This window comes from Heterodontus francisci, chromosome 7, assembly GCF_036365525.1.
Source record: "Heterodontus francisci isolate sHetFra1 chromosome 7, sHetFra1.hap1, whole genome shotgun sequence".
NCBI classification, from domain to species: domain Eukaryota; kingdom Metazoa; phylum Chordata; class Chondrichthyes; order Heterodontiformes; family Heterodontidae; genus Heterodontus; species Heterodontus francisci.
In genome coordinates, this window is record NC_090377.1 from 121,084,959 (window position 1) to 121,103,253 (window position 18,295).

An 18,295-nucleotide genomic window follows, 5' to 3' on the forward strand; every position below is an offset into this window, starting at 1 on the left:
TTTCCAGCACTTGGCCCGTAGCCTTGTATGCTATGGCGTTTCAAGTGCTCATCTAAATACTAAAATGTTGAGGGTACCTGCCTCTACAACCCTTCAGGCAGTGTGTTCCAGATTCCAACCACCGTCTGGGTGAAAAAATCTTTCCTCAAATCCCCTCTAAACCTCCTGCCCTTACCTTAAATCTATGCCGCCTGGTTATTGACACCTCCACTAAGGGAAAACGTTTCTTCCTATCTATCCTATCTATGCCCCTCATAATTTTGTATACTCAATCTGGTCCCCCCTCAGCCTTCTCTGTTCTGAGGAAAAAAAACCCTAGCCTATCCAGTCTCTCTTCATATCTGAAATGCTTCAGCCCAGGCAAAATGCTGGTGAATCTCCTGTACACCCTCTCCAGTGCAATCACATCCTTCCTATATTGTGATGACCAGAACTGTACACAGTACTCCAGCTGTGGCCCAACTAGCGTTTTATACAGTTCCATCATAAACTCCCGGCTCTTATATTCTGTGCCTTGGCTAATAAAGGCAAGTATCCCATATGCCTTCCTAACCACCTTATCTACCTGTGCTGCTGCCTTCAGTGATCTATGGACAAGTACACCAAGGTCCCTCTGACCTTCTGTACTTCCTAGGGCCCTACCATCCATTGTATATTCCCTTGCCTTGTTAGTCCTCCCAAAATGCATCACCTCACACTTCTCAGGATTAAATTCCATTTGCCACTGCTTCGCCCATCTTACCAGCCCACCTATACCGTCCTGTAATCTAAGGCTTTCCTCCTCACTATTTCTGACGCCACTAATTTTCGGGACATCTGCGAACTTACTGATCATGCCTCCCATATTCACGTCTAATTCATTAATGTACACTACAAACAGCAAGGGTCCCAGCACCGATCCCTGCAGTACACCACTGGTCCAGGCTTCCAATCGAAAAAACAACCCTCGACCATCACCCTCTGCCTCCTGCCACTAAGCCAATTTTGGATCCAATTTGCCAAATTGCCCTGGATCCCATGGGCTCTTACTTTCTTAACCTATCTCCCATGTGGGACCTCATCAAAAGCCTTAATGAAGTCCATGTAGACTACATCAACTGCTTTACCCTCATCTACACATCTAGTCACCTCCTCAAAAAATTCAAGCAAGTTAGTCAGACACTATCTCCCCCTGACAAAGCCATGCTGACTATCCCTGATTAATCCCTGCCTCTCCAAGTGGAGATTAATCCTGTTGGTCCAAATTTTTTTCAATAGTTTCCCTACCACTGATGTTAGACTCCCTGGTCTGTAATTATCTGGTTTATCCCTGCTACCTTTCTTGAATAATAGTACCACATTTGCTGTCCTCCAGTCCTCTGGCACATCTCCTGTGGCCAGAGAGGATTTGAAAATTTGTGTCAAAGCCCCTGTTATCTCCTCCCTTGCCTCACATAACAGCCTGGGAATTTATCCACTCTTAAGCCTGCTAAAACCGCTTATACCCCCTCCTGTTTGTTCAGATTACTTCGATTCATTGGATTGAATTTTAAATTGGTAGGAAATGGATAGAGGCTATCCCAAATTGATTTCATCCAGGATCCTTACAGCCAGCGCAGAGGAGGTTGTCGTCCCATTAATCTAAGCTAGAGTCAGCTTCATTACAACATTAGGAGTAGTCCATGCCCCTTGAGCCTGCTCCACCATTCAATAATTTCATGGCTGATCTTCTCCATTGACTCCACTTTCCAGCCCTATCCTCATATCTCTGGATTCCTATATGTCCAAGAAACTATAGTTTCAGTTTTGAAAATACTCCATGACAATACTCTGCGGTGGAGCAATTCCAAAGATTCACAACCCTCTGAGTGAAGCAATATTTCTTTATCTCGGTCCTAAATGGCTGCCTTCCCCCATCCACCCCCACCTTAATCTGAGATGGTGATCGCACCCCCCCCCCCCCCCCACCAGTTTAAGACTCTCCAGCCAAGGGAAACATCCTTTCAGCATCAGTGTGAAGTGTACATTGTTCCCCAGTATTATTACTTTAATGGGTAAACTTGGAGGAGTAGTCAATAGTTAGAGGTAGTAACCTCTTGATTCACCGGTATGATAAGTTCATTGAATTATGCAAAGAGGAGAACGCATCAAGTGGAGGAAAAGAAGAAATGAGTGTTTCTGTCAGTGGGCACTGCTCTTAGAGCAGCACTGTGTAAAGTCTTGGAGAAGTTAACTGAATAAACAACCACCTGTGTTTTTGGTTAATTGTATATCAGTTGGGTGCTTAATTGTATTCAGGTGGTCAGCATTAACTGGGGATTGACCTGTGCTCTGAAACTCTGGATGTTGGGTTGGAGGTGCATGCTTTGCCATGAATGTGTCTGTAAATAAAGCTTAGAAGTGTATAAAGACTAGGCTGCACTCTTAGTTATAACATCTTTAATGCAGTACAACCATTCAAAGTGTTCCACAGCATGAAATTTGGTGTGATATTAGGACAAGAATTTGGTCAAAGAGTTAGATTTTAAGGAGCACTGTAAAGGAGGAGAGAGAGGCAGAGAGGAGGGAGGGAATTCCAGAGCTTGGGATGTAGGCAGCTGAAGGCACAACCGCTAAGGGTGCAGCAAAGAAAATTGGGGATGTGCAGGAGCGCAGAGATCTTGGAGAGTTGTAGGGGTTGGAAGAGGTTAGAGATGGGGAGGGTCAAGGCCATAGAGGAATTTCAAAATGAGGATGAGAATTTTAATTGAAGCGTTTGCTGGAACTGGAGCACAGTGATGCACAAAGGAGGATAATTTAACAAATAGAGGGCAGGGGTGGGGGATTGTTAAATATGAACATGTTGGCAAAGAGTCTTGTGATGGTAGAGTGTTTCACAGTTGCTTCACTCTAGAGGGAAAATGCAAATCCAAACACTTCAACAAAAATATAATAAACAACTTCGATCAGTGAATTATCAGGTCAACAACTTTATACCAAGTTGGCCACAATTTCATGTAATTGTGATGACTTTGACTTGACTAAAATTAGACCATGCATTTATTGTAAGATTTTAATATTGATGGGGCTATGTACATATTTACTGTTCTGCTAATGTAACTTTTTAAATGTTATATTAGTTTTGGAAACTGACTATAAAATGTGATATCTTTGCAGGATTCCTTAGCTGCTGAGATTGAAGGAAGCATGCGCAGGGAGCTAAATCTGGAAGAGTCAACTGTTCAAGACCAAAGGTAAATCAAAATGGCTCACCTCTTGGTACTTTCATATTTGTTCCTGCTATGTTTTGAAAAGCAAAAGCCTTGTCTGAATGAAACATGTCAGCTTCACAGCAGATTACAGAGAATAACTTCTTCCTCCCTGCCTCACCTCTGGAACACAAGATAGCAGTAGGTCATTCAGCCCCTTGAGTCTGTTCCGCCATTCTTTTGGGGAAGAGTTTCAGATTCCCACTACCCTTTGTGTGAAGAAGTGCTTCCTGACATCAACCCTCAACAGCCTAGCTCTAATTTTAACATTAATTAAAATTAACTTGCCCTCTCTTTTCCTCCTGCCTCTCACCAGCATCATGCAATGACAAGTTTTCCAACGCACTCATGTATTCCCTTTTATTGTGTTTTTACCTCAGGAACCAACACAAACGGGTCTTCCACACTGTCAGAGGCATCAATGAAACCATACAATCCCACAAGCTGGCATCCCCTCTGGGATCCATCCCGGGATCCGGTTGTTCATCTGTTGTCATGACAGTGAAACCACACCAATCAGTCATGGGAGCAACTGATACAAAAGTCGCAAATAACTCAGCAAGTGAAACAGATTCGCACTGGTAAGTAGAACACAATGGCCGAAGTTAATGGGCAGGACGGATAAAGGGGAAACATACGTGAGCAGTCTTTTGTGTGTTCTGTGTACTTGGTGTTTCAATGTAACGTCTGAAGACTGGTTGAACACTGTCCATCAAATTCAATGAATTGGAATAATGGCATAAAACTGTCTGTAGTTTACTGGGTTTCTTTCCACTTTGCGCTATTAGCTCATTTGTTAGTGACTTTGCATTTTAGCTCCTTTACACTAGTTTTGGTGCATTTGTGTTAACTTGTGATTTTATGCAGGGAGAGGATAAAATCCAGGTGGAAATTTGTTGCCTCTCCAATTGCTAGTTACTTGGGATAAATGTGAATACTCACTCTTGCATCCTTACAAAGTGCTGTTTGTGTTTCATTTTTCCAATTGCCATTGCCTTTCTTCTGCCTGCACCACATGTCAATCCACAGCTGTAAGTGTCCTGATTACAGTAATAACTTGTAGGGATTGGGGATATAATTGCAAACAATATTTCAGTTGTAAATCTGGAGTCTAATATTCGTGACCAGCAGTGTAGCTTCATTTCTAATGAAGTGATGACATCCGTATGACTGATGTAAATCAACAGGAAACGGTAAACTTTGCTGTACAGTATGCATTAAAAACAATTACTTGTTCACCTTAACAAAAATAAACATTGCCTGTGGTTTGTCAGTGGAAAACTGTGTAAAATGGATTCTGAATTGAAAGGTGCCATTTGAATGCAAGTTTTTTTTTGTGCATAGAATGTAAAAAAACATTCGGCCCGGCCGTTCTATGCCAGTGTTTATACTCTACATGAGCCTCCACCCATCCTACTTCATCTCACCTTACCAGAATATCCTTCTATTCCTTTCTCCCTTGTGCACTTATCTAGTTTCCTCTAAAGTACATCTATGTTCTTCACTGCTCCATGTGGTCGAGCGTTCTATATTCTAATCACTGTCTAAGTAAAGAAGTTTCTCCTGAACTCCTTACTGGATTTATGAGTGACTATCTTATATTTATGACCCCTAGTCTTAGCGTCCTCCACAAGTGATATTTTCTCTACATTTACTTTATCCAACTCTTTCATAGTCTTTGGAGATCACAGGTGAATAATGATGGGCAGTGAATTAAGTAGATGACTGGTGAAAAGCCCAGTGTTAGTGTCCATGGGACTAGAGAATCCCATACAGGATAGAATGACATGGTTTGTTTGATTTGCATAGGTTAACTCTCAGGACCAGAGAGTTCTGTTCAGCTGGATGAGTAACTTAATTTCCCTGTAGTGTGTGCTGAGGATTTTTTCCCTTTATTGACTGCAGATAAGTGTTTTGAAATTCCATCCCAAAAAAAATCAGTTTTGGAGTTTTGGTTCTGTTAACGAGGCTTCTAATTCTCAAATGACAGTCAATTACTGTATCCATGACAACGCTATTAGGATATCAGTGGGGATTTATTTAAACTATAATACCGTTTCTCATCTGCAGATAGCCCATGAAATATGTTTCAATTGGATAAAAGTTGTGCCATTCACGGTAATATAGCTTTTGTACACTTACAGCTGAGTTGGTAATACTGGTTCGTGATTGCATGGTAATCTGGTTACTAGCTGCTCATAGTTGGTTAATTCAATCTGGACCGCCTTAACTTGGAAAACCGTCCAGATGATGTTCACGCTGTCATTTTCCTTCTCAGCAACCTGTCTAGGATTGGGAAGCCTGGCACTCCTGGGGGCAAAGACCTGGCCACTGCACTGCGCCGGCTTTCCCTGCGACAGGAGAATTACCTCAGTGAGAAAATATTTTTTGAAGATGAGCGGGATAGGAAGCTGTTGGCCCTGGCAACGAAGGAGCGGAGTGGCTGCAATACGCCGGCAGAGAGTGTCCTGTCCACCGGGACCAACCTCACCGATCTAACGGAGATGTCCTGCTTCTCTGGAGTGTCTGGTTGTTTCCGCACATTTCTACCTGAGAAGCTACAGATAGTCAAGCCAATAGAAGGTAAGGAGACTTGAGGGCAATCTGTGTTCCCTAATGATTGCAATGACCATTAATTTAAAAAACAGAGTCCAATACCTAGAACAACCTTTTATCCTAGTAGCAGTTGCAGGGTGAGGTGGGGGCAGGGAGGGAATTGGTGGAAGTTGGTCCTTGGCCCACCCTTTTCACCAGGAATGCAGTGCTGCCTGCATCAAGGGGGATGTGGTGGCATAGTGGAAATCTCACTGAACTAGTAATTCACAGGCCCAGGCTAATGCTCTGGGGACACTGGTTCAACTCCCAGCATGGCAACTGGTGGAACTTAAATTCAATTAGTTGTTAAATTCAATTAATCTGGAATTGAAAGCTGGTCTCAGTAGTGGGGCCATGAAACTATCAATTGTCTGGTTCGATCTGGTTCACTGATGTCCTTTAGGGAAGGAAATCTGCTGTCCTTACCTGGTTTGGCCTACATGTGACTCCAGACCCACAGCAATGTTGACTCTTAACTGCTCTCTGAAATGGCCGAGCAAGCCACTCGGGTGTCAAGGACAATTAGGGATGGGCAACAAATGCTGGCCTTGCCAGTGATGCCCCACATCCCATGAAAGAATTTTTTAAAAAAACAATGTTGAGACTCTGTCTAGATACACACATGAAGAATGACCAACCATTTGGATGAGATCCCAGGCAGTGCCAGCACCAGAAGAACTGTACCCCAGTATAGAAGCAATGCCTTCAGAACATACAAACATACGAGTTAGGAGCAGGAGTAGGCCCGTCGAGCCTGCCTTGTCGTTCAATAAGTTCCTGGCTGAACTGATTGCTCCACATTTCCACCTACCCCGATACCTTTCACCCCCTTGCTTATCAAGAATCTATATACCTCTGCCTTAAAAATATTCAAAGACTCTGCTTCCACTGCCTTTTGAGGAAGAGAATTCCAAAGACTCACGACCCTCTGAGAGAAAATTTCTCCTCATCTCTCTCTCAAATAGGCGACCACTTATTTTTAAAAAGTGACCCCTAGTTCTTGATTCTGCCACAAGAGGAAACATCCTTTCCACATCCACCCTGTCAAGACCCCTTAGGATCTTGTGTTTCAATCACGTCGCCTCTTACTCTTCTAAATTCCAGTGGATACAAGCCTAGCCTGTCCAATCTTTCTTCGTAAGACAGCCCGCCCATTCCAGGTATTAGTCTAGTAAACCTTCTCTGTACTGCCTCCAATGCATTTAGATCCTTCCTTAAATAAGGAGACCAGTACTGTACACAGTACTGCAGATGTGGTCTCACCGCTGCTCTGTATAGCTGAAGCATAACCTCTCTACTTTTGTATTCAATTCCCCTCACGATAAACGATAACATTCTATTCGCTTTCCTAATTATGTGCTGTACTTGCATACTAACCTTTTGTGATTCATGCACTAGGACATCCAGATCCCTCTGCATCTCAGAGCTCTGCAATCTGCAAACAGGAGAAAATGCCCCAACACCACCCTGATAACCGTTCTTGATCATATCTTGTTCAAGCAGTTGAGCTCGTAGAACGTACCTAAGTGAAACTTTAGAGACGACTCACTGTGAAACTGAACTTTCTTAACCAAACAAAAAAAAGAATAATCCTCATTTGCTGTGATGTGAAGGGTACTGTTTTGTTTTATAAAGAGACAATGAATTTTATACTCCTACATCCAGCTGCCATCCTTAACTGTAATATCACTATCCAGGATATCAGTCATGGCTAAGGCATCACCAAGGGCCTTTAAATAAACAATGCAGCCCAATTTGATTTTCTTTATAAAAAAAAAATTTGTCCATTGAATGCTTATCTGCTTTTGATATTTTGCATCATACCAGTCCTTCAGCTGACTGCCCCTCCCCCCCCAATTAAAGGCTATTATTTTGGATTGCAGCCATTTTCATTGTGACTCCACAAAGGTTGAAATGATAATTGATAGGTGATTTGGGGTCAGCATACATTTTTGTCTTCGTAGGCAATAATGGCCTGAGGGTAATGGCCTGGAAGATATATTGGGATATGGACTATGATGATTTTAAGTTGGTCTGTTCCTGTACCTCTTCACTTATTTTCCACTCCCACCAACCCAGTTCATGTCAATTGGAAGCCAACATAGTTGGAAACTTGACCAGAAAACTACATGAATACCCAAGAGTTTTTAAGAATAATTACATAAAATTTACAGTTCAGAAATAGGCTATTCAGCTTGACAGCTCTATGTCGATGTTTATACTTCACATATACCTCCTCCCACTATTGATTTCATCTAACCTATCAACATATCCTATTTTTTTCTCCGTCACGTACTTATCTAGCTTTATCTTAAATGCACGCTATTTGCCTGACCTACTCTGTGTGGTGGCAAGTTCTACACTGTGACCGCTCTAAGTAAAGATGTTTCCCCTAAATTCTGTACTGGATTTATTAGTGACTCTCCTTATATTTACAGCCCCTAGTTTTGGACTCCCCTTGAGTATCTACCCTGTCACTCCCCTTCCTAATTTTAAAAGCCTTTATTAAGTCACTTCTCTCAGTCTTCTCTTTTCGAGAGAAAAAACACAGGACAAGAGCCCCAGCTTGTTCTGTCTTTGTGTTAGCCACTATTAGTGTTGACCATTCCATGGTCAATTAACTTTCTAATGATCCAGATCTTTTCTGTTTTATCACTTGACCCTTTGAAAGCGTAAGAATTCCTGTTACTGATAGTTGACTTTCAGTTGTGCCCAGCACAAGAACACAAGTGCAATGTGACACTTTATACATCATGGATAAACAAAAAATGGAACTTATTGCGTAAAACAAACTGTTACCCAAAATGTGTTCAGATTAGGTGGTTTTAAAAAATAATTCACGAACATTTTCTTCTCGTTTGGTGAGCACTAACTTGCTCTGTTGCACTGTAGATGTCTTTTAACAGGTTGCTGTGCATTTGGGACAAATTGAGATCCAAACAGAGGAGTTGAGTCATTGCAACAATGCAGTGTTAAGCAGTTCCATTATGCATTATGGTAAACAGTGGTGTTCCCCAAGGGTCAGTACTAGGACCACTGCTTTTTTTGCTATTTATAAATGAATTGGATCTTGGAATACAGAGTAGTGTGATCAACAGTGAGGATGATGGCTGCCTGCAAAAGGACATAGACTAGCAGAATGAGCAGACAAGTGGCAGATGGAATTTAACACTGAAATGTGAGGTAATGCATTTTGGCAGAAGGGAGAGGGGATATATACTTAATGGCACAATTCTAAAGAGTGTACAGGAACAGAGAGACCTGGGGTGTATGTGTGTAGATCTTTGAAGGTAGCAGGACATATTGAGAGTGGTTAGTAAAGCATTTGGGATCTTGGGCTTTATAAAGAGGCATTGAATACAAAAGCAGGAAAGTTCATTTATAAAGCTCTGGTTAGACCCCAACTGGAGTATTGCATCCAGTTCTGGTCACCACACTTTAGGAAGGATGTGAAGGTCTTTCAGAGGGTGCAGAGGAGATTTACCAGAATGTTTCTAGGGATGGAGAATTTTAGTTACAAGGTTAGGTTGGAAAAGCTTGGGTTCTCCTTGGAACAAAGGAGATTGAGGGAGATTTAATAGAGGTGTATAAGGTTGATAGGCTTAGATAAGTTCGACAAGGAAAACCCGTTCCCATTGGTGCAAGGACTAGGGGACACAGATTGAAGGTTTTGGCCAAGAGATGCAGGGAGAATATGAGTAAGAACTTTTTTATGCAGTGGGTGCTAATGACCTGGAACTCACCGCCCACGAGGGTGGTAGAAGCGGAACTAATCAATGACTTCAAAAGGAAATTGGATAGCCACTTGAAGGAAATAAACTTGCAGGGCTACAGGGATCGAGCGGGGGAGTGGAACTGACTGATAGTCCCATGGAGAGCCAGCACAGACTCGATGGGACAAATGGCCTCCTGAGCCACTGGCACTGACTCTAGGCTATTGCAGAAATGAGAATCTGTATAAAAGTATTCCTGGTGAAATGGAGCAGGCCAGCGGGGCGAGTAGGAGGGGGAACGCCTGGCTCAGGATGACCAGTGGCAACTTGGATTTGCTGCAGCAGTGTTCGAGTATTTTACTACTGACCAGCAGAGAGGATAAAAGGAGTGGGAGCAGCAGCAAGAGGCAGACTGGGTTCAGGTGTGCGGGTTCAGATCCCACCGATGGCGTTTGAAAGAAAATCTTCATGTGACATTACAGAAAGCTGGATTAGTGGCTGTGGCTCGGACCTAGCTGGAGATACCAGCAGCAGCGAAGGATAATAGAAAGAGGGAGAGGGAGCCAGCGCGCAGGGGAAGAGCACAGACCTGGCTGGAGACACCAGTAGCAGCGAAGGATAGGAAGAGAGAGAGCGTGTGCGGGGGATGTGCATGGACCTGGCTGGAGTCACCAGCAGCAGCAAAGGGTAGAGAGAGAGAAAGAGTGTATGCACAGGGGAAGTGCATGGACCTGGCTGGAGGGTTCAGGGGATGGAGGTAGCAGCCTGGTGGGCAGTGGCGACCTGGAGCTCCTCCCTTCGCACACCTAGAGGACAAGATCACACCTACGTTTGTGGTGATCTGGGCCCTGCCAGTCAGTGCCTTCAACATTAACAACATCAAAAGCTAATGACGAAGGGAGTAAACCAGACAAAATCTGGAGTGGAGTCTCATTAGGCAGTCGGTGTTTCCCTCAAGCACCTTCCGGCAGCTCCTGCAACCGAATAGACTCCAGGCATATAGACTTTTGTCTTTCCTCTGGACACCAGCCTATGAGGTTGAGAGGGAGGTACATATTAGATTAGATTAGAGATACAGCACTGAAACAGGCCCACCGAGTCTGTGCCGAACATCAACCACCCATTTATACTAATCCTACACTAATCCCATATTCCTACCAAACATCCCCACCTGTCCCTATATTTCCCTACCACCTACCGACACTAGTGACAATTTATAGTGGCCAATTTACCTATCAACCTGCAAGTCTTTTGGCTTGTGGGAGGAAACCGGAGCACCCGGAGAAAACCCACGCAGACACAGGGAGAACTTGCAAACTCCACAAAGGCAGTACCAGGAATCGAACCCGGGTCCCTGGAGCTGTGAGGCTGCGGTGCTAACCACTGCGCCACTGTGCCGCCCTTGCTAGGCAAGTCTACATTTCCTAAACAAAAACAAGAAATGCTGGAATCACTCAGCAGGTCTGGCAGCATCTGTGGAAAGAGAAGCAGAGTTTTACGTTTCGGGTCAGTGACCCTTCTTCGGAACTGACAAATATTAGAAAAGTCACAGATTATAAACAAGTGAGGTGGGGGTGGGGCAAGAGATAACAAAGGAGAAGGACCAGGCCACATAGCTGACCAAAAGGTCACGGAGCAAAGGCAAACAATATGTTAATGGTGTGTTGAAAGACAAAGCATTAGTACAGATTAGGTGTGAATACACTGAATATTGAACAGCAGCAAGTGCAAACCTGAAAAAAAAAACCTGAAAAAAAAACAGTGGGTAAGCAAACTGAACAAACTAAGATGAAATGAAATAAATGCAAAAAAAGATAGTAAAAAATGTAAAAAAGAATGTAAAAAAAAAAGGAAGAAAAAATAACTAAAAATGAAAGTAAAATGGGGGGCTGTCATGCTCTGAAATTATTGAACTCAATGTTCAGTCCGGCAGGCTGTAGTGTGCCTAATCGGTAGATGAGATGCTGTTCCTCGAGCTTGCGTTGATGTTCACTGGAACACTGCAGCAATCCCAGGACAGAGATGTGAGCATGAGAGCAGGGGGGAGTGTTGAAATGGCAAGCAACCGGAAGCTCAGGGTCCTGCTTGCGGACTGAGCGGAGATGTTCCGCAAAGCGGCCACCCAGTCTGCGCTTGGTCTCCCCAATGTAGAGGAGACCACACTGTGAGCAGCGAATACAGTATACTACATTGAAAGAAGTACAAGTAAATCGCTGCTACACCTGAAAGGAGTGTTTGGGGCCTGGGATAGTGAGGAGAGAGGAGGTTTATGGGCAGGTATTACACCTCCTGCGAGTGCAGGGGAAGGTGCCCTGGGACGGGGACGAGGTGGTGGGGGTAATGGAGGAGTGGACCAGGGTGTCGCGGAGGGAACGATCCCTTCGGAATGCTGACAGGGGAAGGGAGGGGAAGATGCGACTGGTAGTGGCATCACGCTGGAGGTGGCGAAAATGGCGGAGGATGATCCTTTGGATATGGAGGCTGGTGGGATGCCACCACCCTCCGCCGCCTGGCTGAACTTGTTCTCACATTGAACAACTTCTCCTTCAACTCCACGCACTTCCTTCAAGTAAAAGGTGTCGCTATGGGTACCCGCATGGGTCCTAGTTATGCCTGTCTTTTTGTGGGATGGCAAGGACACAGAATGTACTCTGGGTGGGGGACTTCAATGTCCATCACCAAGAGTGGCTCGATAGCACCACTACTGACCGAGCTGGCGGAGTCCTAAAGGACATAGCTGCTAGACTGGTTATGCGGCAGGTGGTGAGGGAACCAACAAGAAGGAAAAACATACTTGAGCTCGTCCTCACCAACCTGCCTGCCGCAGATGCATCTGTTCATGACCGTATTGATGGGAGTGACCACCGCACAGTCCTTGTGGAGACGAAGTCCCACCTTCGCATTGAGGATACCCTCTATCGTGTTGTGTGGCACAACCACCGTGCTAAATGGGATAGATTTCGAACAGATCTAGCAATGCAAAACTGGGCATCCATGAGGCACTGTGGGCCATCAGCAGCAGAAGAATTGTACTCAACCACAATCTGTAACCTCATGGCCCGGCATATCCCCTACTGTACCATTACCATCAAGCCAGGAGACCAACCCTGGTTCAATGAAGAGTGCAGGAGGGCATGCCAGGAGCAGCACCAGGCATACCTCAAAATGAGGTGTGACCCTGGTGAAGCTATAACACAGGGCTACGTGCATGCAAAACAGCGTAAGCAGCATGCGATAGACAGAGCTAAGCGATCCCATAACCAACGGATCAGATCTAAGCTCTGCAGTCCTGCCACATCCAGCCGTGAATGGTGGTGGACAATTAAACAACTAACTGGAGGAGATGGCTCCACAAATATCCCCATTCTCAATGATGGGGGAGCCCAGCACATTAGTGCAAAAGATAAGGCTGAAGCATTTGCAACAATCTTCAGCCTGAAGTGCCGAGTTGATGATCCATCTCGGCCTCCTCCTGAAGTCCCCAGCACCACAGATGCCAGTTTTCAGCCAATTTGATTCACTCCGCGTGATGTCAAGAAATGACTGAAGGCACTGGATATTGCAAAGGCTATGGGCCCTGACAACATTCCGGCAATAGTACTGAAGACCTGTGCTCCAGAAGTTGCTGTGCCCCTAGTCAAGCTGTTCCAGTACAGCTACAGCACTGGCATCTAACCGGCAACATGAAAAATTGCCCAGGTATATCCTGTCCACAAAAAGCAGGACAAGTCCAACCCGGCCAATTACCGCTCCATCAGGCTACTCTCAATCATCAGTATAGTAATGGAAGGTGTCATCGACAGCGCTATCAAGCGGCACTTGCTTAGCAATAACCAGCTCAGTGATGCTTAGTTTGGGTTCTGCCAGGGTTGCTCAGCTCCTGACCTCATTACAGCGTTGGTTCAAACATGGACAAAAAAGCTGAACTCTAGGTGAGGTGAGAGTGACTGCCCTTGACATCAAGGCTGCATTTGACAGAGTATGGCATCAAGGAGCCCGAGCAAAACTGAGGTCAATGGGAATCGGGGTAAACTCTCCGCTGGTTAGAGTCATACCTTGCGCAAAGGACGATGCTTATGGTTGATGGAGATCAATCATCTGAGCTCCAGGACATCACTGCAGGAGTGCCTCAGGGTAGTGTCCTAAGCCCAACCATCTTCAGCTGCTTCATCAATGACCTTCCTTCAATCATAATGTCAGAAGTGGGGATGTTCGCTGACGATTGCACTTTCACCATTCGCAACTCCTCAGATACTGAAGCAGTCCATGTATAAATGCAGCAATATCCAGGCTTGGGCTGATAAGTGGCAAGTAACATTCGTGCCACACAAGCGCCAGGCAATGGCTATCTCCGACAAGAGAGAATCTAACCATCTCCCCTTGATATTCAATGGAATTCCGATAGCTGAATCCTTCACTTATCAACATCTTAGTTGCTATTATTGACTAGAAACTGAAATGGAGTAGCCATATAAATACTGTGACTACAAGAATAGGTCAGAGGCTAGGAATCTTGCGGCGAGTAACTCGCCTTCTGACTCCCACAGCTCGTCCACTATCTACAAGGCACAAGTCAGGAGTGTGATGGAATACTCTCCACTTGCCTGGATGGGTGCAGCTCCAACAACACTCGAAGCTCGACACCATCCAGGACAAAGCAGCCTGCTTGATTGGCACCCCATCCACAAACATTCACTGTTTCCACCACCAATGCACAGTGGCAGCAGTGTGTACCATCTACAAGATGCACTACAGCAACGCACCAAGGCTCCTTAAATAGCACGTTGCAAACCCGCGACCTCTACCAACTAGAAGAAGGGCTGAAAATGCATGGGAATGCCACCACCTGCAAGTTCCCCTCCTAGTCACACACCATCCTGAAATGGAACTATATTGCCGTTCCTTCACTGTCAAAATCCTGGAACTCCCTTCCTAACAGCACTGTGGGTGTACCTACCTCACATAGACTGCAGCGGTTCAAGAAGGCAGCTCACCACCACCTTTTCAAGGGCACAGGATTGGGCAATACATGCTGGCCTAGCCAGTGACGCCCACATCCCATGAATGAATTTTAAAAAAAGTTTGTGAAGAATGGAGTAAAACCGGGTTGTGTCCTATCCCCCACTCTTTTTGGCATCATCTTCTCCATGCTCCTGACCTTCATCTTCCCTGCAGATATGGAAGGAGTCTACTTGTACATCTGGTCAGACGGCAGCTCTAGAATCTATCAAGGCTGAAAGCCAAGATAAAAACACATCATGTCCTGATCAGAGAACTCCTGTATGCTGATGATGCTGCGCTAGTCATTCACATGGAAACTCAGCTACAAAGACTCGTGGACTGTCTCTCCCATGCCTGTAACTTGTTCTCCTTGACTGTAAACGTCAAGAAAACTGTGGTCATGGGACACGGTGTTGCATCTCTGCTCCTGATCGCAATCAATAACACCCCACTGGAAATGATTATCAAATTCTGCTACCTGGGGTCCACAGTGAGAGACAATCTGTCCCTTGATGTAGAGCTTGATACATGCATAGAGAATCCAGCTACTACCTTTGACCAACTCTCAAAACATGTAGGGGATAATACCAAGCTGATGGTTAAAAGGACTGTGTTCTCAGCACCTTGCTGTATGGCTGTGAAACATCGGCGACTAGTAGCTACCAGGAAAAGTAGCTCAGTAATTTCCATGTTTGCTGTGTGTGGTGCATTATGGGTATATCCTGGCAGGACAAAATCACAAGTCATAGAATCATAGATAATTTACCGCACAGAAAGAGGCCACTTGGCCCATCGTGTCTATGCGAGCTGTAAAACATTCCACCCATTTTAATCCCACCTTCCAGCATTTGGTCCATAGCCCTGCAAATTACAGCACTTGAGGTGCATATTTATTTATTTATTTAGAGTTACAGCACTGAAACAGGCCCTTCGGCCCACCGAGTCTGTGCCGACCATCAGCCACCCATTTACCAGACACCTTTTGAATGAGTTGAGGGCTTCTGCCTCAACTACCCTTTCAGGCAGTGAGTTCCAGACCCTCACCACCCTCTGGGTGAAAAAACTTTTCCTCATCTCCCCTTTAATCTTTTTCTACCAATCACTTTAAATCTATGCTCCCTGGTCATTGACCTCTCTGCTAAGGTAAATAGGCCCTTCACCCTCCACTCTATCCAGGCCCCTCAAAATTTTGTACATTTCAATCAGATCTCCCCTCAGCCTTTTCTGTTCCAAGAAGAACAGCCTCAGCCTATCCGATCATTCCTCATAGCTGCATTTTCCAGTCCTGGCAGCATCCTCGTAAATGTGCTCTGCGCCCTCTCGTGCAATTACATCCTTTCTGTAATGAGGTGACCAGAACTGCACACGGTACTCTAGTTGTGGCCTAATCAATGATTTATACAGTTCCAGCATAACCTCACTGCTCTTATATTCTATACCTCAGCTAATAAAGTAAAGGTTTCCATATGCCTTCTTAACCACCTTATTGACCTGTCCTGCTACCTTCAGGGATCTGTGGACATTCACTCCAAGGTCCCTCACTTCCTCTACACCTCTCAGTATTTTCCCATTAATTGTGTATTCCTTTGCCTTGTTAGACCTCCCCAGATGCATCACCTCACACTTCTCTGGGTTGAATTCCATTTGCCACTTTTCTGCCCATCCAACCAGACCATCAACATGGTCTGCAGCCTACTGCTATCCTCCTTGCTATCTACCACACAGTAAAGCCTGGCTACCCGACCCAAACCTGACTAGACCCGACTATATGTGTCGGGTTGGGGGAGGTCGAAATTCCGAGTCCAGCATTCGGGTTCGGGTCGGGCTGGACAGTGCTACTTCCAGGAAGTCACAGGATCAGGCTTACCCATGATACCCGACCACTCCAGCTGCAGGAATAGCCTGCTGCTGGAACAGATGAAGGATATTCATGTCGGGTTGGGTCGAGCGCAAAAAAAATTAAAGGGCTCTGTTCGGGTTGGCTGTTGTCAGGTCGGACCCGGGTGGGGTTTTAATTTGATACCCGAGCCAGGCTTTACCACACGGCCAATCTTTGTGTCATCTGCAAACCTCTTGATCTTGCCCCCCGCATTTGCATCCAAATTGTGAATATGTATACCACAAAAAGCAGGGGACCCAGTACTGAGCCCTGCGGAATGCCACTGGAAACAGCCCTCCAAAAACAGCAGTCAACAATTACCCTTTATTATTGTACAAATGTGGCAGTCCTCTCAAAGGCAGGGCTCCCAAGGATGTTGGCACTAACTAAACAGAGGCGGCTTTGGTGGATCGGACATGTCCGCAGGATGGAAGATGGTCGCATACCCAAAGACCTTCTATATGGTGAGGTAGCCGGGGCAAGACAAATAGTGGGGTGTCCAAAGCTCTGCTTCAAGGATGCTTGCAAGCGTGACATGATGGCCATAAATTTCGACTGTCGCACTTGGGAGTCATTAGCTGGTGAAAGAGGGAAATGGCAACACATCCTGTGGACTAGCATGCACTACCATAATGACCAGTTGCTGCAGCAGCTTGGCAACAGGCGCCAATGTCAAAAACAACTCGCAGCTTCTCATGCAGGTAGCAGAACCTGTCTCTCAAGGATTGGTCTTCACAGCCATCAGCAAAGATACACCGAGAAGACACCCAACCTAAATGGATTGTTTGCTGCATGTCATAGATGGAAGGATGTCAACATAAAAAGTGAACTTGAAACATAATTTTTGTTGAACCATAAAAGGTTCTTCAATACCATGAAAGTAGAAAGCTATCTCAGCATTTGATTGGACGGCTTAGTTATCAATTTTTCTTCTTTGGCCTCCTTGTCTCGAGAGACAATGAGTAAGCGCCTGGCGGTGGTCAGTGGTATGCTTTGTATTTGTACATGGATCGGACAGTTCCAAAAGTAGCACCATTTGTTGGCTTATCTTTGCCCCGCCTTCCTTTTTTCCCTCCCTCTGTGTCCTGATAATTGAAGGTACTGGAACTCACTACTCATTTACCGTAAGGTCTAGTTTAAATATTTTCAGAAACAGTATCTGAATGTTATCTGTGGTATCAATGGCCCAATCATATCATTGGGTTATAAGGCAATCAAACCTTCACTCTAAAAATATAAATAACAATTATTGTATTGGCTGTACAGCCTTGATCAAGAAATCTGCCAAATGGAAAGTGACACGCTGGGTTAATCTTTATCCTTTTAATAACTGATTAATAAAATTAGAGGCAGTAATATGTCTGGCGATTAACTTATTGTTTTAAAACATTCATCTTAAGACTACGAACTGAGCAGTATATGCAGTCCTACATCTGGAAACGCATATAAAGAACTCCTTGGGAATCAGGAGCAATGCCTATTCAGGCAGCTCATGATACCTTTCCTTGAAGGTAGCCAGAGTTTCTAACTAAATTTTGCTTCATATTTCCCCTTATGCTATTTTTTAAAAAGCACACATTGCCTAATTCTGGCTGAGTTTAATTCTGAGTGTTTTATGACCCTTGGGTCATCAAAGAGATTGCTAAACTTATATAAAACTTGGGGCATATCCTGGTCAATATCTTGTACCATTGTCTGAAGATTTCTTTCTGCTCCAATGTTAGGAACATAGGAGCAGGCGTAGGCCATTCACCCTGTTGAGCCTGATCTGGTATTCAATTAGATCATGGCTGATCATCTACCTCAACACCACTTTCCTGCGCTATCCCCATATCCCTTGATGTCATTCGTATCCAGATATCTTTCGATTTCTGTCTTGA

The 18,295-nt window shown here is 44.8% G+C and overlaps 1 protein-coding gene across 5 annotated transcripts in view; it reads left to right on the forward strand.

Moving 5' to 3' along the window:
- trak2 (trafficking protein, kinesin binding 2) overlaps positions 1-18,295 on the forward strand; it is a 107,069-nt gene that overhangs the window by 78,745 nt on the left and 10,029 nt on the right. For all 5 annotated transcript variants that reach the window (XM_068036066.1, XM_068036067.1, XM_068036065.1 and 2 more), the window contains 3 exons: positions 3,136-3,212; positions 3,608-3,808; positions 5,506-5,810. In XM_068036066.1, coding sequence (XP_067892167.1) covers positions 3,136-3,212; positions 3,608-3,808; positions 5,506-5,810 — 583 coding nt within the window. The remainder of the gene's footprint in view (positions 1-3,135; positions 3,213-3,607; positions 3,809-5,505; positions 5,811-18,295) is intronic.